At 39.0% G+C, this 27,381-nt stretch overlaps 3 protein-coding genes and 1 long non-coding RNA gene across 4 annotated transcripts in view; 3 read left to right on the top strand and 1 right to left on the bottom strand.

Moving 5' to 3' along the window:
* The window catches only part of GSPT1 (G1 to S phase transition 1), a 29,395-nt gene extending 25,089 nt beyond the window's left edge, over positions 1–4,306 (top strand). Inside the window, exon 15 of the mRNA XM_072878047.1 lies at positions 428–4,306. Coding sequence (XP_072734148.1) covers positions 428–480 — 53 coding nt within the window. The 3' untranslated portion in view covers positions 481–4,306. The remainder of the gene's footprint in view (positions 1–427) is intronic.
* A 4,278-nt stretch (positions 4,307–8,584) lies between these two features.
* RSL1D1 (ribosomal L1 domain containing 1) lies at positions 8,585–14,571 on the top strand. The gene is made up of 9 exons (XM_072878280.1): positions 8,585–8,694; positions 8,793–8,932; positions 9,616–9,754; positions 10,384–10,532; positions 10,723–10,824; positions 11,434–11,527; positions 11,615–11,743; positions 12,526–12,738; positions 14,149–14,571. Exons 1-9 carry the CDS (start codon positions 8,659–8,661, stop codon positions 14,491–14,493), a joined length of 1,347 nt encoding a protein of 448 aa, XP_072734381.1. The 5' UTR covers positions 8,585–8,658; the 3' UTR covers positions 14,494–14,571.
* On the bottom strand, positions 12,938–20,701 carry LOC140659071 (uncharacterized). The gene is made up of 3 exons (XR_012044990.1): positions 20,121–20,701; positions 15,137–15,219; positions 12,938–13,057 (listed from the first exon to the last, which is right to left on the bottom strand). It is a non-coding gene; the product is annotated as an uncharacterized lncRNA (long non-coding RNA).
* LOC140659070 (transmembrane protein 238-like) lies at positions 20,411–24,906 on the top strand. The gene is made up of 2 exons (XM_072878281.1): positions 20,411–21,067; positions 23,918–24,906. The coding sequence occupies exons 1-2, from the start codon at positions 20,667–20,669 to the stop codon at positions 23,925–23,927; spliced, it is 411 nt and encodes a 136-aa protein (XP_072734382.1). The 5' UTR covers positions 20,411–20,666; the 3' UTR covers positions 23,928–24,906.
* Positions 24,907–27,381: the final 2,475 nt, after the last annotated feature.

The following is a 27,381-nucleotide window of genomic DNA, read 5'->3' as shown; positions in this document are numbered from 1 at the left end:
AATACCATAGTTTCTCTACTTAAAGTTAGAAAAGATAAGGGGGCTTGTATGTTGGTCTTTATTAACTCATGCTCACTCTGGTCAAACTTGTAGATTTGTGGGATGTATTTAACACAGATTATCTTTAAAAGCAGTAAACAGGTCTGGTAGAATGCTTCTGCCTTGCCTTCTCCTTAGATGAATATAGAGCAGGCTTTCCACAATCCACATTGTATTCTTTACTGTGAGAACAGCAGTTTTGCTATTTAGGATTTTATTGTGCTTTTAAGATACACTGGTGCTTTCATTCTACAATACAATAATTTATTTTCTGTATTCTTTCCAATACTCTGGAGAGTCTGTATTTTTGGGAAAAGTTTTCATGGTTTTAAAGACTTATACATTCTTTCCACAATATATGTAACTACTGTTTGTCTCCTTGGTTTAGGTAAGACCATTGCAATTGGAAAAGTTCTGAAACTGGTTCCAGAGAAGGACTAAGCATTTTTCTCAATGACCCCGCACAATACTGTGAGGAAAATCGACTCTGCAAAAGCCTACTTCACACCGCCTTCTTATTTTCTGCCCATTGATAAACTTCTCCCCATATTTTGCAAAGACAAATTTCACAGCAAAGGTCCACATTATGTCAGCTTTCTCATATTGAGAGCTCTGCTATGCCACTGTTGAATTTTCCCAAAAAGAATTTTTTTTTCTCCCAAATTCTGCTTCCTTGGAAAGATTCGGCAATAGCTTTGTAAGTGATGTGGACATAACTGCCTATAATTATGAAAATCTAAAGGATTTTTAATGTTTAATTTCCCCCAGCATATATATTAAGACCTCTTTTTTCCAGGCAGATCATTCAGAGTGTGCGAGTGTGTGTGCACATGTTACAAAGATGACTACCACGTTAATAAACTATTCAATTTGAAATCTTTTTCGGTATTTGAATTGCTTTTGAATAATGTTTTTTATCCAGATGTAACGCAGTTGCATTAGCTTTTTAACTTTCCAGTAACCTAGATATTTGGTTACTTGGACTTTTCTAAACTCCTCAGCGTCCCCACACACACAGTTTTAAATGAGGCAATTGGGCACTCAACCAAGTTTGTATTAAAATAATAGGTTTGCCCCTTCCCTTTGTTGAATGCATTCTTAAAATTAAAAAACATTCATGCAAATGTGGCGCCTTCATTAGCTTTACATTTGTTAATATCTTCAGCAAATTTAGGTTGACTTAACATCATTACTAGACACAGTAAGTCAATTTTAAAGGCTAGAACTACATATTGTGTCTTTATAAAAATTCAGCATTATTAAATTCTTAACTGCAGAAAATGCTAACAACCAGTGAATCAGTGAAACTTGCAAAAATAAGAGAATTTGTGGCAATAGTGCCTATTAGTATTTATAAGAGCTGCATTTTGTGGGAGAACTGGGCCAATTAAAAAGTGCCAGTTATATAAGTTACTCAGTTCACCCTGTCTTTAATTTAGAGGGCTGGATAATCCTTGCTGTTTTAAAGATCAGTCTGAACTGAGAGGGAGAAAGACTATTTAAATCCCTAAGAGTTTGCACATACTGAAATATGGGAGGGTCAGAATCAAGTACAGTCTGTAAATTTTTGCATATCAAAAAGCAATGTAAGCTTATGAGGACCAGTGAAGTTTTTCTTGAGAAATTAAAGCAAAACTGGTTCAAAATAAAGCTTACTCAGTACAACTTGAAGGAGCTGCATAATAAAATCCTGTTTAGCTGCACTTTGAAAGTGGACTGTCACAATTGTGATCCTGATTCTAACAATTAGGATGAAGCCTAATGGATTTTTTTTCATTTCCCAGAGTATTAGTAGGAAGTATTAAAAGGTATCTTCAGAGCTTCTTCAGAATGTCTTAAACTAAACATTTTCAATTGTACAATTGTGGCGAGCCCATCTCCTCCCCCAAAAGTTTACAGTCTAGTGACTGTATCTGTATTCACAGATAACTCAAAACTGAAACAGATTTACCTCTTTTGGGTTTTTTTGGTTTTGTTTGTTTCTTTGTAACTGTGGAACTCCCATTCATTTCACTTACAGCTACATTGTATGGACAGAAGAAGTTATTGTCCTTCAGTTTCATATGACTACACTTGTAGCTACCATAATGCATGGAATTTAAATAAATTTTATTATGTCTGCAAATCTCCGGGCTTTTATTTTTTTGGTAAATCAGAGTTTTAAAGTAACTTTTTTTTTTCCTATCAAGTGAACAAAACCTACAGTTCCTTGGATCTTAAACTAATGAAGAAATTAAAAGCCAAGGAAACTTACCTGTCTTGTTCATATTCTGGATTGACTTAAGATTTCCACATATGTGACTGCCTTCTTGAAGTAAGCTCATGGATTTGAAATTTTGCGAAGACCATTACTGGAGAATACTTAGTTAGATTCCTAAATTGTTAGAACTGTTAAAACTTTTTTTTTTTAAAAGCATTGAAATACATCTCAAGACTACCTGATGCTCCAGTAGAATTTTTCCACTTTTAGGCAAACTTAATGAGGGATTCTAAAACTTCATTATTTTGAGACTGGGCTGAGTATTTATTATTAAGCTGAAAAATCCTCTGGTGGGTTGAAATACCAGTAGATAGAAAGTCTGAGCATTTCCATTGCTCATCCCATCTAGTGCAATTGATGACCATTTCCATAAATCCAGTTAATGTCACCTTGTCTGTAACGGGAGGCTAAATTATTTCAAGTTCATTAACAGAATCTACATTATATGATTAAAGATACTGCTAATCTGTAGGAGCTTTTTATTTGGGTATAAAATATTTGCATTCTGTAACAAACATACTGATATGAAAATGTAAATAAATCTATACAAATTGGCTGCATTTTGGGTAGAAGAGCTGAAAGTACACTATATTTGAGTAGTCCTCAGATTACATCTCAACTTTTCCATTTCCTCTCCATTCTACATTTTATAGTCCCATTTTTACTACTATTGAGTATAGCTAAATCTAGATGAAAGAAGAAAAAAAGATAATGTGGCTTTGTTTGAAATAAATACTATTTGCAGATTCACTGATGTAATAAAGTTTTTTAAATGACCATTTTGAATACTTCCTTTTGTGAAAACATGTGCTATGCTGCTTTGAAGATGAAAAAAGTAAAGGGGCTGTGCAACCACAACAGTTGAAAGGAAAAAAAAAAAAAAGAAGGAAAATAGAAGTTGGATTGAAGCTACAGGAATCGCAGGAGCACTGCCAGTGTAACTGTGCTAGCATATGATACTGACAGAGTATTCCTGGGCCCTGGCATGGATGTAACTCATACCAGCAAAACTGTGAGTGTGTTTCTGCAGAAAGGAGGGATTTGGGGTTTTCCCCCAGTATAATGGCATTAACAGCAGTCTGTATGTGCAGTGTGGTACTGAGGATCACACCTGTTCTCCCTGATGGTTGGCCAAAGTTTGTAGTGTAGATATGGCTTAAGTGTGTAGCCATGATGTAACTTATAAAAACATAAATTATAATTCTATAAATTAAGACCTTGTATGTCCTTGAACTGAAAGCCTTGGTATATGTAACAATAATTAAATGTAAAAAAAAAAAAAATCTGTGCAGCAGTATGAATTATTTTGCAACAGGAAAATAATTACTTGTTTCTGCAAGTTACAAGAAGTAAAGCACACTAAATGGAGGAATGGGTACACCAATCAGTTGACTAACATTGCCGTCAACTACCTAGTTGAAACCATTCCAGCTACCTTGGTCATCTTTGCAGACAATCGGGAACTGATACACAAACATGATGGCACCCGTCTCCTGATATGCTTATTCTGGTAGCAAACTGTATTCTTGAACAACAAGCTATTGATGATGGTGTAATAATGGTGTAAGAAAAATGGCTGCTTTAAGGAGGTTTATCCACGGGGATATTTGCTGGTCATGAATTTTATGCCCCTCTACAGATTTTTTTCAATGGCATAAAAAGCCCAGTGAAAATTGCTCAATGAAGAACCTCTGTTTTAGACTACTTATGGCACCAGTCTATATATTGAAAGCTATGTTAATTACAAGAAAAATGTGTTTTTATAAGTGTTTATTACTGAATATTACCTAAGAAAAAAAGATTGTTTCAATGTCCCAAGTATTTGATTCTGTATTACTCTGGCTTTTTGGTTCTTGATGCAGACTGTTTAAATGATGATGTTAAAGCAGATGACATGTACTCCAGACAAGACTGTTTTCTTCCTGAACTGATACTTAAAGGCTCTTACTTATTCTGCTGTTTTTGTATATGCTATAGAGGATTTGGTAAAGAAAAATATACCAACAAAACTGGAGTTACTACTGAAGATTTTATATTGTGAACCTGTTTCTTTCCTTGTGTTTATTTTAATGCACTATAAACCTGCCAAAATATTTCTTTTCCTCTGAAGAAACGCTAGAAAAGAGTCTAGTCTTAATATAAAATGGAAATTTATGCTAACAACCCCAAAATCTGGTGTGTGTATATATAACTTTTAATAATACATATCCTTTCATTGACTTTCCTTCCCAAAAAGTCTCAACTTCCAATGTAAATTGGATTTTTCTACATCTCCCCTCAGTTACATACACCTAAAAAAGTCCATGTATTTCTGAGTAAGAGTAATAAGAGATATGAGAGACTAACTGTTGGATGAAAAAAGGTACTTGAGGCTATGTTCCTGTCATATGTTAAGCCTGTAGAACTGATGAGAGGCAAAGGATTATAACAAGAAAACTTCTGCCGTTTGTGTTACAAAGACAGGTGCCTCCGTTCTTCTGAGAAAGTAGTCTTTGAGTAAGTGAATAACTTGCACTGTAAGCATCCATCTATCTGACAGTTAATTAGATTATAGCTACAGGCTTACCCTAGGATTACAAAAGAACACAACCTACAGAAAACTAGTGCTTGAACTCCAGATCTAGTGGGGAGATTCTCTTCTGAGATCTCTTTTGTAAGGGACTTCATATTCCTGGTTTAATTTCTGCATGTTCTTTGTGCTGGTTTTGTTGCAAGAAGTACACTTACAGAGACCTGGGATTTTGACATCTGCTATCAAGTAATCCGGAGGCACACAAGCCTGGTACTGGAACTTTTGGGATGCACACTAAGAAAATAATCTTAAACCTCAAAGACCTGTTTACAGCAGAAACAATTGCTACTTGTATGTCCCTTTTGCTAGGAGAAAGTATAAAATTAGGGATATATAGAAACATCTCCTTAAATAACTAATGAGGTAGAATGGCTTGCAATTATGTAATTTTAAATCTTAGCATTTCAATAAATGTGACAAATGGCTTAAGGAAAAATACATACTTTCATAATCAAAGTGAAATTGAGGGCTACAGCAGAATATGTTTAGTGTACCACGATAACACTGATGAAAGTAACAAACCTAATTTCCCTTGTAAGTGTAACTATTAATATGTGAACTTGCTAAATTAAAAGCACACTCTTTATATTCATTGCATGCTGTATTAAGCAAAAATATTTCTTATCCAGAGATTAACTTATTTTTCCAAGACAGCTCTATTAGCTATGTCAAACACCTTTCAAGAGAAAATGATCATACTAAGTCAGTTAAACCATATCTAGTAAAATTTAGTCATGTCAGACTTCAAATGTTGCAGAAAAATGTACTTGGATGAGACTGATATGTGAAAAATTTGAACTTGAGTCACTAATAATAGTCCCTTTAGTTTTATCCTATTAATGCTATGCTGACCCAGTACAGTCAGACTTCAAAAATACTGTTCAATCCTATCTTACAAGACTAGCCTGGCTTATTTTCAGAGATGTCCCAGTCACTTGACTTTTTCTGTTTTGTTTTAACATGTCACAATATGTTGATGTTTTATTAAAATATGGCTGCTCTAAAATATGCAAAGCCTATGCAGAGATAGGAGCAAGGCTAATACAGTTATCAGATTATAAAACACCACAGCTAGTACCATATGCATAAGTTCTACCAGTCCTGAGAAGATTTTAGTGAGTTCGCCTTATTTGGCTACTCTGCATGTTCCTAGCCTTTCCGTAAGTTCTCTAATCAATACTTCATACACCTACAAGGCAACAAAGGATAGCTTTTCTTTTTCCTAGGCAGTTTCATTTATTTTGTTCATTTGTACAAATCACAGAACAGAAAATTAAAACTTCAATTTTCCAAGATTTTTTTCACTCTCAGTCTGGGGAAGTCTTGAAGCCATCAACTATTCCAATGTTGCTCCATGAACACCACCAGCAGAATGAAAGCATAAATCATTACATAAAGCAGCTTGTCAAGAGACTAGGGTATTTTAATTCCTTTCTCTTTGTACTGGCACACTGACAGAGCGACAAATTTTGTTGGAAGACATCTGATGAGAAGGAATAAAGCCATAAATAGAAAGGCAAAGAGGAGGTAAAAATCTAGAGGAGAAGAGTGAATGACTAAGACTCCTAATTTCATGTGTATTAACCCCTGGTTATGCATAGCTGCGTTATCCAGGTAGCAGCTTACTTGTGTGATGAATGCAGACAGCCCAGAGCTGCCAGGGTGCACACAGTGCTGTGAGAATGAGGCCAAAATAGTTCCAGGCTAGACTTGATCTCAAAACAATGCACTTACCCAGTGTGGAACTGGATGGAATAAGCATCCCACAATTAAGCTACTTCCATGTAGTCAGTCAATGCATTTCTAAACTGAAATGGAGATACAGCAGTTCTGCCTTGATTATTCACACATAAGGAATAAATGGTTTGGCATGCAATAATCACTGGTAGCCTCAACTGTAGCGACCCAAAAATAGTGGAGTTCAAGATGCTGAGAGGTGTGTGAGGAAGATGAGTATCAGAGTACTGCCCCCGGACTTCAGGAGAAAGACTGGTTTATTCAGAGAACCAGTAGGCAGTATCCCATGGGAGGCAGCTCTGAAGGGCAAAGGAGCTCAGGAAAGCTGGCAGCAGGTCTTTAAGGACAACCTCCTCCAATCACAAAGATAGTCCCTCCTGATACTCAGGAAAACAAGTAGATCTATCAGGAGACTGGCTTGGTTGAACAGCGAACTTATGACAGCACTCCAGTGCAAAAAGGCAGTAATACAAGAGGTAAAATCAGGGATAGGCTGAAAAGAAGGACTCTAGAAACATTGCTTAGGCATGTAGGGATTGCCTTAGGAGAATGAAAGCTCACCTACAGTTGAAATGGGCCAGGATGTCAAGGGCAACAAGAAGAGCTTCTACTGCTACAGTAGTAGCAAAAGGCCAAACAAGGACACATGGGATGGTTGCTGAGTAGGGTAAGTGATTTTGGGTCCAGTTGGGCTGTATTCAAGGGTTGGCTGAAGAGAGCTGGCTGAAGTCAGAGCAAGACTGTCATCTTTGAAAGCAAATTGAGGGAGGGTCCCAATGACTGGAGAAAAGGAAATGTTCCCCCACCTTCAGAAAACACCAAGAGGAGAATCTGGGAGCCACAGACCAGTCACGCTCAGGTCCATGGGAAAATCATGGAACAAATCCTCTTGGAATATATTTTTGGGCACATGAAGGAGGTGCTTGGGAACAATCAGCATGGATTGACTGACCGCAAATCATCCTGACCAACCTGATTGCTTCCTATGACAAAGTGACTAGATTTGCAGATGAGGGACAGGAGTGGATGGCATTCACCTCAAGTTTAGCACAGCTTTCAACAGAGTCCCACAATCTTCTTGTATCCTAAACATTATGGTCTGGGTGGGTGGCCAACTAGATGGCTAACAACTGGTTGGACAATGGGGCTCCGAGGTCAGAGAGAACGGCTTGTACTCTACCTGAAGGCCAATAACAAATGGAGTACTGCTGGGATTTATCCTGGGACATGTTCTGTTTAATATCTATCAGTGACCTGAAGCATGGTCACATCAAGTTTGCAGATGACATCAAACCTGGGGACCAATCAATACCCTCATGTACAGAGGGACCTAGACAGGCTGGAGGGATTAGGCAACACGAACCTTTTGATAGTCAACAAAGGCAAATGCAAATCTGCGTTTGGGAAGGAGCAGTCCCTCGCGACAACACTGGGGAATGACTGCCTGGGGAGCTGCTCTGCTGGAAAGGACCTGGGGGACAGCAAGCTAAACACGAGCCACCGAAACACGTTCCCTGCAGGCAAAGGCGGCCAGCAGCATCCCGGGCTGGACCAATACAGCACCATCAACAGATCGAGGCGAGTACGACAAAAACTTTTTTTCACCGTGAGGACACCCAGGCATAGGAACAGGTTGCCCAGACAGGGAGCGCAGCCTCCGTGCCTGGAGGCTGTGGGGCTCCGACCGGACACAGCCTTCAGCAACCCGGTCTGCCCTCCGGCTGGCCCTGCGCTGGAGCGGGCCGGACTGAAGGCCTCCGGAGCTCTCTTCCAAGCTGAAGGAGCCCGAGAACCCGCCGCTCCTCCTGAGGGCTGCCCGACCCTCTGGGGCAACGCCGCCTCCTGAGGACAGGACGGCCTCCGCGCTCCCGCCGCTCCGCTCCCCTGCGCGCCACGCGCGGCGCCCGCCTCCGGAGTGGAGTGCGAGGGGCGGGGCGGACTGGCCGGGAGCCACGCCCCCTCCCGGCCCCGCCCCCCGGACGTGCCCCGCCGTGCCCCGGAAGGCGGCGGGTGCGCAGGCGCGGCGGCTGCACGTGGCGCCGACGGAGCCATGGCGAAGGGGCCGGAGCATCTGGAGCGCGCCCAGGTACTGCGGGGCGGCGGGCTGGGAGCGCGGCTGGGCCGGGCCGGGCCGGGCCGGGCCTGGCCTTAACTCCGGCTGCTGCCGATGTCGTGCCGTTGCAGGTGAAGAAGGCGGTGGAGGCCCTCCTGGCTTTCGCCAGAAGCGAGGCCAAGGGAGACGCGCTGCTCCTCAACGAGAGCGAGAACGTCCACCTCCTGGTGACGGTCTGGAAGGTCCCGCGGGTGGCACAGGTCATCAAAATGTAAGATATTCACCCTCGGCCGTGTAGTTACAGGGGTTGCTCGTGTCCTTTGGCTTGGAAAAGAGCACTTGGCCCATTCTGAGCTTGAGGGGCTTGACGGCCACGGTCCTGTCTGGCAGTTCCCGTGCCGTAAGGGAGAGCTGTCGGGTCAGACCACTGGTTCACCCCCGCTTTTGGTGTAACTGGAAGCTCGGCTGTGCCTGCTTTATGCACACAGAGAATACTGATTTAAGACCCCTTTTTCTTTCTTGTGATACCCAAACCCGAATATAAGTTTTCTTTTAAACTGTAACTATGCTGTATTGAGAAAGTTCATGTCTGTTTATCTGAGTCCCAGTACTACAAAGACATGTCTAATGACTGAACGGATGGTCCACCTCCTCCTCCTCCCAGGACCTGTGTGGTAACGGCTCCTGGCAGGACAGATGGATTCAGTGGTGTATCTGCCTGGAGCCAGGGTATATGACTGTTAACCTCTTATAGTGGTTTTAAAACCTCTGTGTGGTTTTAAAAGTGTAGGTTCCACAGAGGACGTTTAGTAGTTAACGAGGAACAGCATCTAGATAGGTAGCTTCCCTGTAGTACTCGTTAAAGGGTAACAATGTCTCAGGGTAGACCTAGTGCTGGAAGAAACTTCTTTCTCCTCTTAGATGTTCCCTGTCCATCTTGTATTCTCGTTGTAGACCACTGCCCCATGGCATTCGACCAGAAACAGCTGAGGTTTGCCTGTTCACAAAGGATGAACCAAATTTATCAGCAGAACAGACTGAAAATCTGTACAGGAAACTTTTAATCCAGAATGGGATCAGAAGTGTTAGCCAGGTAAGAAAGATATATGATAGTATAGTACAGTACTGTCATTTCTTTCCTCTTGTACCAACGAAAAGGGAAAGTAGTTGTTGTTTTTCTGCTGTTTAATATTCTAATCTCAATGGTTCCAAGTTAATGATCTCTAGTAAGATTTTTCTGACTATTCAAACTGTAGTTTTTCTAAACTTGAAAATTTACTCAGAATTATTTCTTCAGTTTGAAACATGATCTTTAGCAATCAGATGTAATTGCTAGATAAATGCTCAATATTTAGTTTGAGTAAGCAACTGGAAAAACTCATACTGTAAAAGCATATTTGAGTTCTTTGCAGCTGGATTGGATTGTTTACACTGCTAGCAATAAAATGAGAAAATAATTTTATTTTTGTATTTAACTTTGATTTAGATGTTACCGTGTACTGAAGTTCTGTTTGGTGATTCACAGTTACTATGCAAGAGATCCATATTGTTTAGTTCTTAAAACAAAAAGTACTGTATCTTTTTTCTATTGATTGTCTTCAGCATTCTAAAATAATGCACCATGATAGACTATCAGTTAGGCAAGTTAATTCTGTGCAGTTCTAAGAAGTATTCTAGGCTGCGTTTGCAGCAGTGGGGACTAAACTATTACTTGCATTGCAGATCATCTCATACAAAACTCTCAAAAAGGAGTATAAACTATTTGAAGCAAAGCGTCGCCTCCTGAACAGATTTGATCTCTTTCTGTCTGATGACCGAATTAGAAGGCTTTTGCCCTCACATCTAGGAAAACACTTTTATGAAAGGAAAAAGTAGGTCTTTAAATTCTGTATATCCGTTTTGTGTTAGCTTTTTTTAAGATTAGATTCTTCTTAGGAAAGTTTTGGTTGGTTGGGGTTTTGGGGGGTGGTGTTTTTGTTTTGGTTGGTTGAGTTGTGGGCTTTTTCGGGGTTTTTTTTTTGTTTTTTTGTTTTTTTTTAATTTCCCCTCTTTCTTTTTTAGGGCACCTTTATCTGTAAACCTGAAAGCCAGAAATCTTGCTAAGGAACTACAAAAACATATCCAGGGGACTACACTCCCAGTTACCAACAAAGGGTGCTGTTAGTAAGTATGAGTAGATTAATACTTCACTTGCAGGACAGTTGTACCTTAACTGTAGGAATTTTAAGTGAGTTATTTTTATTCCATTAATACGTGAATAAAAGGTTAAGGGTCACCATTCCAGATACGGGCCATTTTGAAACTTAACCTGTATAAAGAAATCAGTAGTTCTACTTACTAAGAAGTTTTACTGTAAAGTTTTACTTTTTGTCTCTTTCTCCTTATACCTAAGGAATTTCTAGGCAACTGTCACTGTCAAACAGCACGTACAACCTTAGAAAAATATTATTGTTAAATTAGATAAAAACTACTTCCAAAATATTATATTCTTATAAGACTTTTCTCATTTATTGTGCATCTAAAAGGATCTAAATTGGTAATATGGTTACTAATATAAGACAGAAGTGGCATATCCCAATATGGAAGGGTTAATACAGGTAAATCTATTCTGACTGTTATTACAAAAGACTTCTGCAATAGCCAGCATCCTTTATGAAAGTTAAGATAATTGCAGATAAGTGGGCTTTTTTCATTTCTGGGTATGCCTAAGAACAAGTAACTCAAAGTATGTTTATTTGCCCACATATAAATATTACTTTTCACTTCTTTCAGTACAGCACGTATAGGTCACACTGGAATGAAAGTTGATGAGATACTAGATAATATCATTGCGGCAGCTGAGGTGATTGCTAAGAAGTTACCAAAGGTACTGCTGATTGACTGCATTAAAGCCAACTCAGTTCATAATTCAGCCTTGTTATTTTTACATAATACACTGTTTTTGTTGTTGCAGAATTGGAAAAATGTAAAAATTCTTCACCTCAAAACACTTAAATCAGTTGCACTTCCGATTTTTACTGCAAGTATCTCCAACTTGGATGAGCTTGACAGACAGCCGTCTCTCAAAAAAAAGGAAGTAAAGGTAAAAAAAAAAAAAATTCTTCAAACTTTCCATAAAACCAAATCGGAACAACTAGTTCTTTGGCTTGCTTTTATGCATTATAGTGTCTGATGTGTTGAGTTTAAATATTTTAGCAGTTGATCGCAGGTGTTTATGGCTACAAATGGGTTAGGCACTTCTGACTCTGAGTGCTTCAAATACTCAGTAATACTAACAAAATCATGGAAACTCCCTCATAATTATTTGCAATTTGCTTTACAACTTGAGTTAAGTGTTTCTAGTCCTAAACTGTAGGGCACTGAGATTCATTCTTAGAACTTTTGCTTGTATTGTTTATTCATATTTGCCTTCTGAAAATATACTTGTTAACATATACATGGATTCAGACTATGCATCCATTATTTGTTGGCTAATCAGTGGCATCTGAATAATTCACAAGCTCATATATTCGTATATATGAGGGGGGACTCACCTACTTTTCAAAAAAAGAAAATAATCAGCTATTTCTTGGTACTGAGTTCTGCTTATTATGTTATTTTGTCTAAATTTGGAGCATATATATTCAACTTAAAGACTGTAATCGTGACATTATTATTGTTTACTTATGAGCTATTTATAATAAACTTCTGAAAGTAATGCATTTTTTAGTATTTTACATATGGTGGACCAGTCCAGGTCTATTAAATAACAATATTTAAATTAATGTCACTAGACCATCTTATTTTTAACCATATTAAAACAATTATTATACATTTAGAAATGTTATGGGGATTTGTCTGAGTTGTATTTCCAATTACTTCTAGAAGGTAAAGAACAAGAAACCAAAGAAGGCAGGTAAAAAACTGAATTCAAGTCAAGTCCCTTTGACAACTGAAATGAATGCTGCTGCTGCTACCAAGGAGCTTGTGATAAAAGAAAAAGTAGAAGTAGCCCAAGAACCAGGTGATTATGATGATGACGATGAAGAAATACCACAACTGGTGCCTATGCAAACAACCAGCTTAGCTGAGCTGAAGGTAATTGTTTAATAATACTGAGAAACTCACATTTCAGTTAAAACTAAAGATTTTGAACTGTTTAAATTATTCATTGCTCCTTAGGGAACCGTGTCTGTTAACACACTTCAAGTGAACTAGATTTTTTGTGAATACATGATGAAAGCAGGAGTTGAGTGTATGGGGGGCGGATGCCTTGGGGAGATGGTTTGTTTTGGGTGTTTTTTGGTTTTGAGGGTTTTTTAGTTAACCCCTCTTACCGACAAAGGAAGCCAGTTGTTATTGTCCTTTTACATATTTTTCCAAATAGCAGCAATTTTGTCTAGGTCGAATAACAAGCCTGAAGTGAGAAGAAGGGGTAAATGATTGAGAAACAGCTTAATACTTAATCAAGTAAATCATAAATTTTTTAATTCAAAATTTATTGTAAAATGAAATTTTAATGTATTTTAATGTATCATTTTCTGCCTGGAGTGCAAAACTTGAGGAAGAACAAATAACATTCTCTAGGATAGTAATATGCAACATTATCAATCACATAATATAAATTGAGAGCTAGCAGCTTGCATGAAATACTGTACGGACTTACTGTTGCCAGTTTTGGAGATTATGTGGATCATGTCATTAACATGTCTGCAAAACAACCAGACTGATAATACTCACATTTAACAAATATCTAGGAAAGATATTTGGATGAATAAAACAATAACACTTATAAATTGAACTTAGTTATACTGCATTCATGATTGGAGCATATCCTTAAACTCTAAGGATGCCCAAACTAAAACTATGATTATGTGCAGGCCACCAAAAAACCTCATACAGCTTCCTTCAAGCTGCTGTTATGCCACAGGTCTAGATTAGCTCACGTGATGTCATTGCCAGAGCCCCATTTCCAGACCTCTGGGATAGATACAGCTAGACTTGGGTTGTATGAATTGTTCTGATGACAGCAACCTCCTTTCATGAGGGCCATTTGGGAATATGTGATGAACTCTAGGGAATACTAGGTCTAGTGCACAAATAAGAGTGTAGTCAGTTTGTGTGTGTACAGCTGGACTTCAAACAGAGCTGATCTGTATTCAATCTATTAAGCCTGGAAGTGCGGCAAGAAGACAACTGTGGTTTAAAGCTGTGCCAGCAGAGGTCAGTGACTTGACTGGCCAAGAGAATCCTTGCATCTGTTAAATCTATTTACTTTCTTACTATTTTGGTTTGTTGGGGTGGTTTTTTTTCATTATTTTAATGATTTAATTCTGTGTTTAATCCTCTGCTTCCAAACTTAAATGTGAACAAATTATTTCAGCTAGGGCACAGTTCAATCGATAGAAAGTATTTGTCACTTATAATGGCTTTCATTGATCCTTCTTGAAAAACAGTAAAGATGTTTCGTAAGTGGAAGGGTAATTTTTTTGTGTGTCTTAAATACAGAAAATGGAACCAAGTCCAGAAAAAGGTGACAACCTGGGCAAGAAAACTAAAACACCCCTCGGTAAGAGAAAGAAACAACCTCTATCTCTGGAGACTCCAAAAACAACACGTAAAGTTACAGAAGAGTGTGCAGACTTGCAGACATCACCAAAACAGAAAAAAGCCAAGCAGCTCAGCATGCCGAAGGAAGCAATAAAAGAAAAAGAGACAAAAAAGACTCCCAAAAAGCCTGAAGCAAAGTCTTTTGCAACACCCAAAGCTGGCAAATCAATACAGTCAACGAAGAAGTCTTCAAAAACACCAAAGCAAACACCCAAGAAAGTGCGCAGGCCACAGTCAGCATGAATGTTGTCTGTTGTAACACATTTTATATAGTCATTCTGTGTTGTCTTTTTAGTAAACAAATATATTGGTGAAGTAAAATACCTTCTTAGGAAAATCTGATCCCAAGAGCTGTTTTCATTATTCAAATGATTCATTTGTGTTTCCTTCTAAGTGACAAGCTGGAACAAATAAACTCACGATCTTAATTAGCTCTACTTATTACCTTTTTATCTTTTCCTGGCCCAAACTAAAAGCATGAAATTCTTTAAGTGTCAAGGGGCAGGGAGGGGACTATTCCAGGAAAAAAAGCTGAAAAATATTTTGTAAGTGACATCTTCCTGAAGCATAGCTTAGTACTGGAAGAGACAAGGGCTGAAGCAAGAAGCATGCATACCAAGAGCAGCAATCTGTTTAACATGTGAATTAAAAAGTGAAATAGCTGCTACCATTTTTTCTTAAACTGTTGAATATAATGAAAACAGGTTGACATCTATCAGTCTTACTGCAGATATTTGACTTAGCAGCCTGATAACAAGCCAAACTTAAGATATTTTTCCACTGTTTTTACCTAGGGTATTTGTATGTTTAAAAAAAAAATAAAGCATGGACAATTTTGTAGGCTTTGACCATTTATACTTTATGACATCAAGCAAAATCTCCTTACCTTCGCTTTTTCATTTTATTTCTGCTACTGGAACAATTGAGGGTATCCCTGCATGCTGGTCACAATACTGTTGTTTCTTCCATCTGAAAAACACCAAAGGCTGTATGAATTTGGGGTGTGCCAGCTAAGTGAACCAGTCCCATAAAGGCATGAAAAATACATACTGCAGAACTGAAAGGTTATATATTTGGAATTTTACAGAATAACCAAATTGTTGCTCTTTGTATAATTACTTCATATCCTTCTCAGAGTGAGAATACGAGGCAGATTTGTGATGAAAAGTCCTAGTGGTAAAAATATTACCAATATTTTACTCAAATCCAAATATGAAAAAGGTCATAAGAGACAAGAAGATTTAATCAACAGTATGTAACCAACCTAATTTGCAGAGTTCAAACAAAAAACCTATTCCATCTCCTATTTAGGACGTCCCATATCAATAGATTTGCTACCTAGAAAGTAATTGGGTGGTAAATAAAAAGTGGTGAAAGAAACATGAAAGAGTATGAAAAAATTCTCCTTGATCCATGGTGTCAACTTTCTGTAACACATGACCTCTTGTTGTAGTCTACCATAAACATTTTTTAATCAAGAAACAAATTAATCTTATCCAAAAAAGCAAGTCCAACTCAATGATCCCTGTTAGATTCATGCTAACAAAAAGATGTGATCTTGCCCAAAAATAATCACATCACTTTCTAGTCTGGGCTGCAAAATATTATTTCACTTCCATACCTAGCAAAGCAAGAGAATAGATGCAGAACTCACTTTTTGGAAATGTGTTTTTATATCTAATAATTCATGTTAAAATGTTTCTTAATTTGTAGATGTGCAGAAAATTACGAAATGAAGATCCTAACTTCTGTATGAGTAATTGATAGTGAACCGTACTAGCTTGTAGGTGCTGGAAAAACACATCCTTCACATTGAAAATATTAACAAGGACTGCCTTGAAATTCTTCAGCTTCTTGAGCAAATCTATGTTGGGACTGCAGTAGTTAGTCTTGCCTTTTCTTTGATAGCAGCACCAGAATTCATACAGCTAGGTTAAGACATGCAAAGCACCTGACTTGATGCAGCTACAAACTAACCCATTGGGGAAGAAGTATATATTACATATTCTATATAGCAGAATTTGCTCATTTTATGTTGCAGAGTATCCAGGGTTCTGACAATTAAATAAGATGTAACACTACTGATGTGATTTTTATTCTTTCTACGAGTAATGTACTCTTTCATTAAAAAAAATATATTTAGAATGCCGAAAATCAGTGGGTAATATTTTGATGTAGCTATCGCAGATCTTCACTTGGAGCCATTTGCAGTAGTCACCCTTGCTCAGAAACAGGAAGTTACCATTGTTACAAGGAGTTACATTTCTCAACTTCTCAAAAGACTGTATGTATTGAAGATCATGTTGAATGATGGTGTTAAATTTGTTATGTTTATTCAGGAAACTTTCTTAGTAATGCTTTTCTTGCTTGTTTAAGAGACCTAGGGAAACTTGTCACTTTGCTAATCAAGAAAGAAGGAAATACGAAAAACTAACATTAATTCCAAGTAGGTTGAAACTGTGCCTATTGCTGATGCATTACAGAATCAAATCAGGTGTAAAACACAATTGGTTTTAATTAACTCATTTCAACTGGCAAGCTGTAAGGACCAAACCACCACTGCACGTCCTTACTATAAATGTAACAAAGATAACTGAATTTTCTATGCTGGCAGAAGCAGCTAAGGTGGAAAACACCTCCCTGAGGGCTGAGCTGGTTTAGCTCTGCAAGGCATATTGGTGAGTATTAAGTTCAGTGTTACATGAACAGCTAATGGGCAGTAGTCACGTCTGAGCCTTTGTAAGGACGTTTCTGGAAAAGATCATCAAGAGACTAAAACAAATCTGGTACATTTATGTATAAATTCTTATAGACCAACCATTTTTATTCCTGTAATATTTGTTCTGACCAACGTTAGGAGGTGAAAGGTTTAATAGACATCTGAATAATTATTTAAGGTACTATATCTTTGAACATACAATCTTTATGCTCTTTATGCTCTCAAAAATTGAAGGTTGAAAGAAAGGAGGAGTGAACCAGAAAAGGCATTTATGGTATGGCTAGTGAAATTACCAGTCTTACAATAAAGCTGTATTACCACAAGTTCTGTCAGGACCCCCTTAAGTCTGAATTTAAAAAGGGGACTATGGTTAAACTCTTATGCAACACTTTCAATAGTACTGTTTGCCCTCAGCTAAGGTTTTGGGGTTTTTTAATAGAAAAATCTGTTAACTTTTTCGCTATTAAGAGTGTAGAATAATAATATTTTAAAATATGGAATTGTGAAGACACATCTAAGCTCTTGAAGCATTTCAAGAAATAGAAACAGTGCTTTCTTTACACAGCTCATGTATCCTTGCATTAAGTGCTTTGTGGAGACTGGGTATAACAGCCAAAATTTTTTTTGTATCCTTCATGTAAGCTTAAACTTCCTTTAGAAGTACTGAAAGCACAGTGGCCATATGGAGGCTAGAAGGGAAGACAACAATACCTTTCAAAATATCTGCATTCTCATTAAAAAAAAAAAGTATTCTGTTTTATTATTAAAATTTGCTTCAAGAGCTAAAACTGAACTCCTAATTAGATTAAACACAAGCTTCTGCAAGAAGTCTTTGCTTTTATTTGAAAGATTTCATACAGATACTACCAAAATATTTTTCTCTAGTAGCACAGTGTAGTTGTTTTGACTAGAATTGGTTATGTATTACTCATTTGTTCTCCATATTTGTATTAAAGTGGGCACTAACTCATGTTCCTCACAGAGATAAACTCGAGTCAGGAAGCAAGTCTTTCAAAAGACTGCAGTGAGTATTAGAAACTAAAACTCCAGTGAAACAACTTAGTGCAGCTACCTTGCAACTTATTGCTCTACTGAAGCCAAAGTGCCTTTCTTTTCCCCCCAAAAAAGGCTGCTGAACTACTCCTCTTGCAAGAGAGGAAAAGCTTAGAAACTACATTAACTTCTACTCTGATTTATATGGCTGGGTGCTTTTTTTAAAAAAAGAATCAAATTGAGATATATTCAATGCGTTAGTAACTTCAACAGGGTCATGTTTTGAACAGTATTGATCCCTTGCTGAAAAATTAATTTCCATGGACAGATAAACAGGGAAGAAAAATACCATCTCTCTAGAAAAAACATAGACTAGGTTATGCCTGTAGCCGGTCTGTAAGCCTTCTGCCATGATTATAGAAAGCAGTATATTTGTATGCATGTTTGGTAGGACAAGGGCAATAATGTAACTTACATTTTCAGATTAGCCCTTAAGTTCAGCATTACTGGGAAGAATAACAACTAATAATAAAGCAAATATCTGAACACTATCAAACCAAAATCTTGGCAGGAGGGATGCAGAGAAGATAATAGAAACTTGCTCACAAACTCATTTTGTAGGAGTTAATTACAGCTTGGGCCCTAGGGGGAGGTAAGTTTGATGCACAGAATAAGAATGCCATAGGGCTAGAACTATGACTTTAATAACTCTTTTTCCAAAGAATCTGAGTTAAGATTATTAATACTGATTTCTATTTAAAATTCCCTCAGTATTTGTTATTCTATTGTAATTAGATCTGCCTTCTCACCCTGTCAATCTTCAGATTAAGCAAAATGGTCATGATTTTTTCTTTTAGGGTTGGATATGATTTTTAGAATTCCTACTGCTGTCAGGATAAGTATGTAATCCTAAAATGAGCTTGACTTCCTAAGAGCTATTCTGATTCTAATGGAATAAACCCCCCAAAACTAAGCAGGTATATGAACCTCACTCAAACTTGGATAACTGGTACGTTATCTTCTTTCTCTTACACTTGTGAGAGGGACAAAAGTTAGGTGGTTATTTAACACAATAATATGAGGTAGAAGTAGAACCATAGGTGTTTTATTGAAGCTAGGTTTAAACTTTAAAATCCAAAAGACAGTGAAAATAATAAGGAAGAATAGCAGTATAGGCTTTTTCGTACCATAATTCTTCTCAAGATAGAAGTAGTATTAGGTCTCAAAGTGAAAGATATTTTATTGTTGAAGTACTCAGAATGATTTAAACTTTTTTCTTTTTAGGAGGATTTCAGCTCGTGATTTCCTAAGGACATCTTTTATGGAATAATGTGAGTAACACAGGCAGTCACTAATGAAGAAGTGGCTTCACGTAGTCCTGATTCTCAGTGTTCAGCAGGAGCAATAAGTGAACCAAGTGCTATGATAGGAATTGAGAGTCTGTAGTCTTATCATAGTAAGCCAACAGCACTCATTGTCATTGGAGGAACAATCTTCCTCAGTGGCATTGTTCTTGGCACACTGTACTTCCACAAATAGGTGGAAGCTGCATATGCTCTTAGGCCCATCAGACTTTCCATTGGCTTGATATTTCCAGTTACTGGAACAGTGTGGCTTACCCATCATTAAACAAAATGTTAGATATAAGGCCCTTGTGAGAGTATGTGCAAGAGAGCCTACAGCCAAATACAGTTGTTGTGCTTAAGGACTTGGGAGTGTTAAGAGATGTGTAGCAGGTCATTAACTGACACAAGAGTGAACTGAAATATGTATCTTGCCTTTTACATAACTGTGTTACTTGCTGGATTTTTCATCTTGCATTCACAACTAGTTCCCTGTTTGTTAACCTGGAGTTGTATTCTAGCTACTCTTTTTAAGCCAACCTCCTCAAGCACATGAAGTAGCCTATATGACTTTGCAGATGCACATTATAACTGTCTTGCAAATCTCTGTTGCCTACTAGGAGCTGCCTCCTCTTGCAAGTGTGGAGGTCTACAACGTGTACATTCATCTCAAGACCACCTTCTTTGAAGTGCCTCCCTTCTAGGGTGTCTGAGCCTCAGCAAACTAAGGCAAAGACCTTACCCCCCTTCACAAGGTGGCGCTGCCTCAACGGGAAACAGTTAAATGTGTCCAGCTGTGTCTGCCTCACACTCACCTGCACAAGGAAATGGCAGCAACCACCACTTGCAAGGGATGCCTCAACTCCAAAACGCTGGCAGTTGCTACAGACCGATCTTCAACACCCGCTCCCGCTATTCCCTTATGAAGCGGCGCAACGCCTGGAGGAAGAGCCAGCCGCCTCGACGAGTCGGGGGCAGGAGGAAGGGGCCTGTCAGGGGGCGCCCAACGCCGCCGGCGGGGAGAGGCCAGCTGCAGGAACCGGACCCCGGCGAACCAGGCGTCAGCAACACCTAGCGCGGCTTAAGATGGGAGAGGGGGAGTGCCCGCGCCGTCCCGGTGGCAGCGGGGCTCCCTGGGACGGGCACCGCAGGCGGCGGCCCTGCCCTCCCGCCTTCCACCTCAGCGGCCGTCGGGCCGTGGCGAGAGCTCCCCCGCGAGGGGGCGTGGCCCCGCGCGCAGGTGCAAGCGGACGGGCGCGGCCTAGACGTCCCCCTCAGGTGCGGCGCCGCGCCCCGCCTTCCCCTCAGGTGCGGGCGGCCCGAGGCGGCGGTGGCCCCGCTGCTGCCGCCGCTCCCCCGCGATGGCGGCCCCCGGCGGGCTGGGCCGCTGCGTGGCCGCCTTCTGGCTGGCGCTGGCCTTCGACGCGCTGGGCCTGGCGGTGCTGCTGGCGGGCGTGTTCGCCGACGTAGTGTTCTCCGACCTGCTCATCTACGCGGGCGGCATCGGCATCTTCCTCAGCCTCATCTGGTGGGTGTTCTGGTACGCGGGCAACCTGGAGGTGCCGCCGGAGGAGCTGCGTGACGACGTGGGGCTGGCGCCGCCCAAGGGTCGCGGGGACAGTGTGCTGCGGGGGCTGGTGCACGGCCTCAGCCTCCGCCTCTCTTCCGCCTTCGCTCCCGCGCCGCGCTCCTGCGCTGCCGCCGCCGACCTGGAGCTGCAGCGCGCCGGGGGCCCGCGGGGCCGCCCCGCCGACTCTAGCAGGTGAGAGCCGGGGAGGCCGCCGCCCGGGCCGCGATGCGGCCAGTCCCGGGGCGTGCCACCGTGCTGGGCCGGGCCTCCAGCGAAAGGGGTCAGTGGAAGGGAAGCTGAGGGCGGGGGGGACACCTTCAGTTTGTCTAGAACCTGGGAAAACTCTCTTACCCGAGATTCAGTTGAAACCTTGTTATGTTAAACTACTTGCTCACAGCTGACACCTTTTTAAAAAAAGTTGTGGGGAATCTTTCTCAGCTCAGGTGGTAATAGAAATCGAGTGAGAGAGATGGCCCAAATTTGATTAGGCAGGGAAGATACTTCCTGTAGACGTCTAAGAATGGAAAAGGCCAGCTGGAGTAAAGCATGAGCGATCGCAATGGAGTTGGCATGCGGAGAGCGTACTGCAAGGTCTGTCAGATTGCAAGCACAGAAGCTGTGCGTTCTGAACCCGTCCTGACAGTAACTCTAAATGCCGCCAGAAGTAAGTGTGGGGTAATGAAATCACCATTAACCACTACCCGCATGAGCTCTTGTGAGAGGAAGCTCCCTCTTGAGCAACATGAAATGCTTCTTTCGTGGAGAACAACAACAAAAAAAGAGAAATGCTAACTTGTATTTAACTTAGGGGTAGAGTTGTAGCTAATAGTTTGAAACACCCATAGTTAAACCACTTGTCTTGAACCTCAGTCATCTGAAAAAGATGTGCTACTATCCAGTGTGCAAAGAAAGTGTCTAGGTCCAACTTCAAAACATCGCTGAAGATAATCAAGCCTTTCAGAATATCCCTAGAATGTTAATTAATATGGCATGTTTATTTAGGAAGAAAAGCATGCCTTGAAAATGGAAAAAAAAAAAAAGTGATGCTTTCACTTCACTATGTAAAATCCTTTTCTGAGGGAACTGTAAAAGCAATTTTGCACTGAGTGTCTGAACTATTCTAGGATTCTGAACATCTTGCAGTTCTGATTCACTGTGTACAAGGTCAGCTTTTTCTGCTGCTCCTTGAAACTAAATCTTGAAGCTACTGTTGGTTTACGGAAAAGTTCATGTGGAAATCATCTTCTTTCTTAAAAGCCACAGAATTTTCTTGAGAGGAAGTTCTAACAGCAGGGCGATAGAATATAGGTAACTATTGCTTAATAGAGAACTTGAGGGAGGCAGAAAAGAATGGCAGCAATACAACTTTGAAAGATTTGTTACTGCTATTTAGTTTATTGTTAACTATATCTGCAATTAGAAAACAGGCTGTTGAAAATGAGTCATTCTCTTTTTAGACTTTTTTTTTTCCTGAAATGGGTTTAGAACTGACAGATAGAGATCCATATTTGCAGGGGAGAAATTACATTTGTAAATGACTATGCCTAACCTTTTTCATCTAAACATTACGGCAATTATAGGTATTGAGTTCAGTAGATAATATACTATCTCTGTACATGGTCCTACTTTCAATATGCATACATAGATGTGTATTTTTCTGTAATGAACTGGTACTGAAAATTACCCATTATTTTTAAATATTTCAAGTCTTGTTACTGATTTTAATTAGAAATAATCTATGGCTTATTATTTCCTATAGAGGCAGATATATAGAGTGCTTTATTACAAGATCTCCCAAGTAAACAGTAGTTTGTAATGCTACAGTAAATGAACTTCGGTACAATTGCATTAGTAATTGTAATTCAGAAGGAACCAAAACAGAGGGAGTGTATATGAGTTATGTTACACATTGTAACATAAACTCTATGATTTTAACTTTCAAGGTAGAATAAATCGTTGCACCTCCAGAGATAATTCAGGGTTCCCTTTTTGAAGTAAGTTAATCTGAAGTACTTTGTATCTTCTCATAAACAACTATCTGAATCAGATCATCCCTTACTGATAGACCAAATCTCTCCCCACCTGGAGATACTTATGAACTTAACCAAACGGGTTAAACATGTTTGGGCAGATATTGTCAAGAGGAGGGGAAGAAACACCACCACCACAAAAAAAAACAATCCCAAAACCAAACAAAAAAAACCCAACCCACACCGTACTGGCCATTAGAAAAGCTTCCTGAGCCATTAACTTCAGATTTCTCCTAACATTTAAAAAAAAAAAGGGTGCAAGTGTTTGGAAAATTAACTGTTGCCTTAATAAGGAAGTTTGTTAATTACATAAACTATTTATGCATTTTTGTCATTTTGATAATTTTCTGGCTCTTGCTGCATAATTTTCTGGCTCATACTGCATGCTGTTCCAATTTCCTATCCTAAAAATTATATAGTAGAAGTGAATGAGAAGGGTGAGATTTCTCAAGATAGGGAATGAGTTCTATTAAAGTAATAACAAGTAGATTAGGATCCTTGAGCCTGAAAAGAGATGCAGAATATAAAATATTCTAGAGGTCTATACAGTCATAAGTGGTATGGAAAAGGTACATTGGGAATGTCTCTCCCAAGATGAGGAACCAACGAGTTATCGTCTGCTACGTAACTGAAGTGTGGGATTATTTTACATGGGACAGTGTGACAGATAGAAATTTACTGATCCAAAGAGCCAGAGGAAACACCAGAAGAGGTGCAAAGGTAATATATTTGGCTCAGGAAGACCTGGGGCAGTAAGTGGCAGTTGATATAATATCTTGAAGGAGATGTTACTTGCATGCTGTATTCTTATGCCTTTATTGAGATGTCCACACTTGGTCACCGTTGGAGATGGGCTATTGACTTGATGGGTCTCTTATTTGCATCCCAATTGGCTGTTAAACATGAGGGAAAATACTTTTAAGACTGACCTCAAATAACAGTTTAGAGGTTTATATGACTATTTGTTCTAAGACTATTTTGGAGTAACCTTTTCTTAATGTATTATCTTCAGGATCTGTTGAAGACACAACTATTGAAGTTACTGCCTCTAAAAGTGGGGGAAGTGCTGCAAATTATGGAAAGATAATTCCCTACTCAATGCAATAGGATTCTGCCATTATGGAATAATCTCTGCAACCATTGCGGACTCTGCATGCGGACACGTAGAGCCATATCTCTGCCAAACGCACCTATTTCGGTGTTGGACTGGATAGTTTTTTGTGGTTTTTTTCACCATTTCAAAACACACTCGATCTCTTAAGAAGCAAGAACTAAAAAAGAAACAAACCTGATTCACAGAAAAATCACTGCAGCATGTAATATAGAATTTTTTTATTTTTAATAACCTGGGAATGTTTGGATAAAAAGCTCTTGCACAATGAAAAGCTTTTGCACTGTTTTACCAAGGTCTGGAAGTTAAACTTACTGTGAATTTTTATGATGCCAGTGCAATACTTTTGTTTGTAAGGGTGCTTTTAAAATATCTATGTTAAACTATTGATGCAAAGTTGCAAATGTAGTAGAAGTTGTTTATAGTGTAAATACACAACTTACAGTGACTTTTGTAAAGTTTCATCATTATTTTGGAATAACTTGGGATTAGAGATTTTATAAGTAGACAAGTAAAAATAGTGATGTTGGCATATCAGTACATTCTTCATAGTTGCAAATGATGTAATATGATGACTAAGAAGAGGTATTTTTAGTCCAGCGATGTTGGGAATTATTTTCCTAATGCTGAAGCATTTGGGGGGGGGGGACGGGACAGACACCACCAAAAAACCCTGCTGTTGATTAACAAATATTCTGATGCTTTATAAAATATTAACAAATTTACATTTAAATGTAATAGAGAAGTAGCACCTGGGAAAAGATTTATATTAAAGTTAATGATACGTAAAATTCTTGTGTGGAGTAATTCCTCATGAGTTCCTCTGTTTTTGAACTAACACTAAGAGTTTGAGCCCACCATTAGCAAATACATGTAGGTCTTAAACTTTTAATGTACAATTGGTTTTATGCCATACCTTATTGAATACTAGAGGTGGATTTAAGGAAAATGTTTACTAAGAATACTGTGGCTGTACTTCCTTGTGAACTCTTGAAATGTCTTTCAATGTTCTCTTGTAAATTACTGAAGTAACTTCTTACTTTTCTATGCATATTCTAATTTTAAATATTTTACAAATGCTCTCAGTTTTTCAACAAGGTTAGATGAACACTAAACTTGAAGGTCTAATGTAATTTCTTCTTCACTAACTGCAGTTTTTAGGAGGTGTGTACAATTGTTTCCTTCTTTTAGAGGAACTGCAATGTGACACTGCTGTGGTGTTACAATGGTTTGACCAAAAAAAAAAAAAATCCAAACAAACTCCTCCCTCAAAACCTATAGATCACTATTCCAGTGTCATTCACAAGCATTTTTTCATTTCATTGTTTTGAACAGAGATAACTGCTTTTTCTGATTCCCCATAGTTTCACTTGTAAACTGAATTATGAGATGTAATGTTTAATAAGTGGAATGATTAGTAGCAGCTATAAATTAAGCCAAAACTTTTGTTAGCAGCCATTCACATACTTAGTCTGGTGAAAAAATTTTTTTCTTATCTAGTGTTGCAATCATAATTACTGGAGTGATTTGAGCAGGGCTTTGCATTCACTGTAGATTACAATGTAATTAATCTTAAATCCAGTATCAGTACTTAATGATTTTTGCATAAGATGGTAGCTAAATGTTGTTGGCTGTTGCAACTTCACTCAAAAATTGCATGGGATTCAAACATTTACAATTGTGAACAGTATGTATGTTTTAAAAATTAAATATAGGAGCTGACACATAGATCAGTAAAGGAGGATGTTAATCACAGAGAAGCACTAGAATGTTACTAGTCTGGTGTGTCTAAACAATGAGATAAAAAGGACTTGCTGTGGCACGATGTAACTATTGTAAGCTATAATCCTTTATTTTTGAAAATGTAAACCAGTTACCATTTCATTCAATCTATTTGCCTTCTAAATAAGGAAGGCTAATACTAGATAGAAACTGGCAACTGAATTATTAGCAGTTAAACATTAACACTAGTTTAGTCTCCTGGTGTCCTTATCAGTTGTAGCTCAATGCAGCACAAAGTCCACTCAAAGAACTTTTACACTGTTGATGGGAAAGAAGCACTTGTAGATGTTTAGGACTGCTTGCAGTTGTGTGAACCCAGAGCTTTGCATGTAAAGCTAGAATTCCTTTAAGACTTAAAAGACAGTCCTATGCACTCTGTTTAAAAACAGAGCCAAAATCGCAAGGAACCAAACTGTGGTTACAGGAGTGTGATTATACAAGAGTTTTTTTGTAGCTGGTTAAGCCTTAAAACTATCTCAAAACAGCATCCTGTACTCCACTAAAGGAAAAAAGCCAACCCCCTAACTTGTAACTACGTAGAAGGATTGAATGCTTGTTGTTAGACTTTTTAGATGTGGACTGTATCTAAAGAAAGTTATAATGTGGTATATATGGTTTACTCTTCTTAAATGGGAACATCTTCTCCAGGGAGAAATTAAGTTATTAGTAAATTCTACAAAAATCTGTTTGATGTGACTTCTGGGAGTGAGAGTTGCTGGGAGGGAGGCAGTTATTGCAGTAGTAGCTTGTGCAGAGAATAAGCAAATATGTACAGCTGGTCATATGTCACTAACTCATTTATGTGAATTGGAGAAGTAAACATTACATTCAACTGAATTTAAAAAACCCTGTTTTGAGCAGATTGAACATTACTGAAGAACTACACAGAAAATGCATGTTTCCGTAAATACTTATCCAGATTGCTCTAAAAGTTGTTGAAGGCTTTTACATATTTAATGTTTAATTCCTTTTGAATTATATGGTCTCCAAGCTGCTACATCCTTTAATATAGTCGGCTGGCATGTATAAAAAAAAAAAAATAAAAACCAAGCAACACAACCAAACCAAAAAACCCCCATGGCCTTTGAAATAAATGCAGGTAATGATTCTCTCAACAGTAGTGTGTGTGTCTGTGTATACATGCGATGTTTTGAGCGGAAGAGCAGTTACTAGTTCAGAGACAGGAAAGTCTACAACACATTTTAATCGGAGTATTTACAGAATGATATCACCACCAGTGTTGTGCTTTAATACCGCCCCAGCCTATGTGGAGGGGATGAAAACATCCAGAAATCCGTCTCAGGCTCCCTAACTGTGCCTCTGTTCTCGCAAATGCCCAGCTGCTTCCCAAGGTCGAATTCTGTTTTGTCTAGGATGGATACTCAGCCCTCTTTAACCTCAAGCAAGTTGTTCGGGTCATTTCGTTTTTCCCTCCGAGCTGCAGCACGACAGCTCCTGGTTCGAAGGCCGAGGCCGCCGGAGGGCCTTGGCGCGGCCCCGACCCGCTCTGGGGCAGCCGCCCGCAGGGCCGTCCCCGGCGTCGCCCCCCGGCTCAGGGACTGCCTGCTTCTGAAATAACTTAA

Source organism: Ciconia boyciana, chromosome 13 (genome assembly GCF_034638445.1).
Source record: "Ciconia boyciana chromosome 13, ASM3463844v1, whole genome shotgun sequence".
NCBI lineage: Eukaryota > Metazoa > Chordata > Aves > Ciconiiformes > Ciconiidae > Ciconia > Ciconia boyciana.
This window is presented reverse-complemented; position numbering and strand designations above follow the sequence as displayed.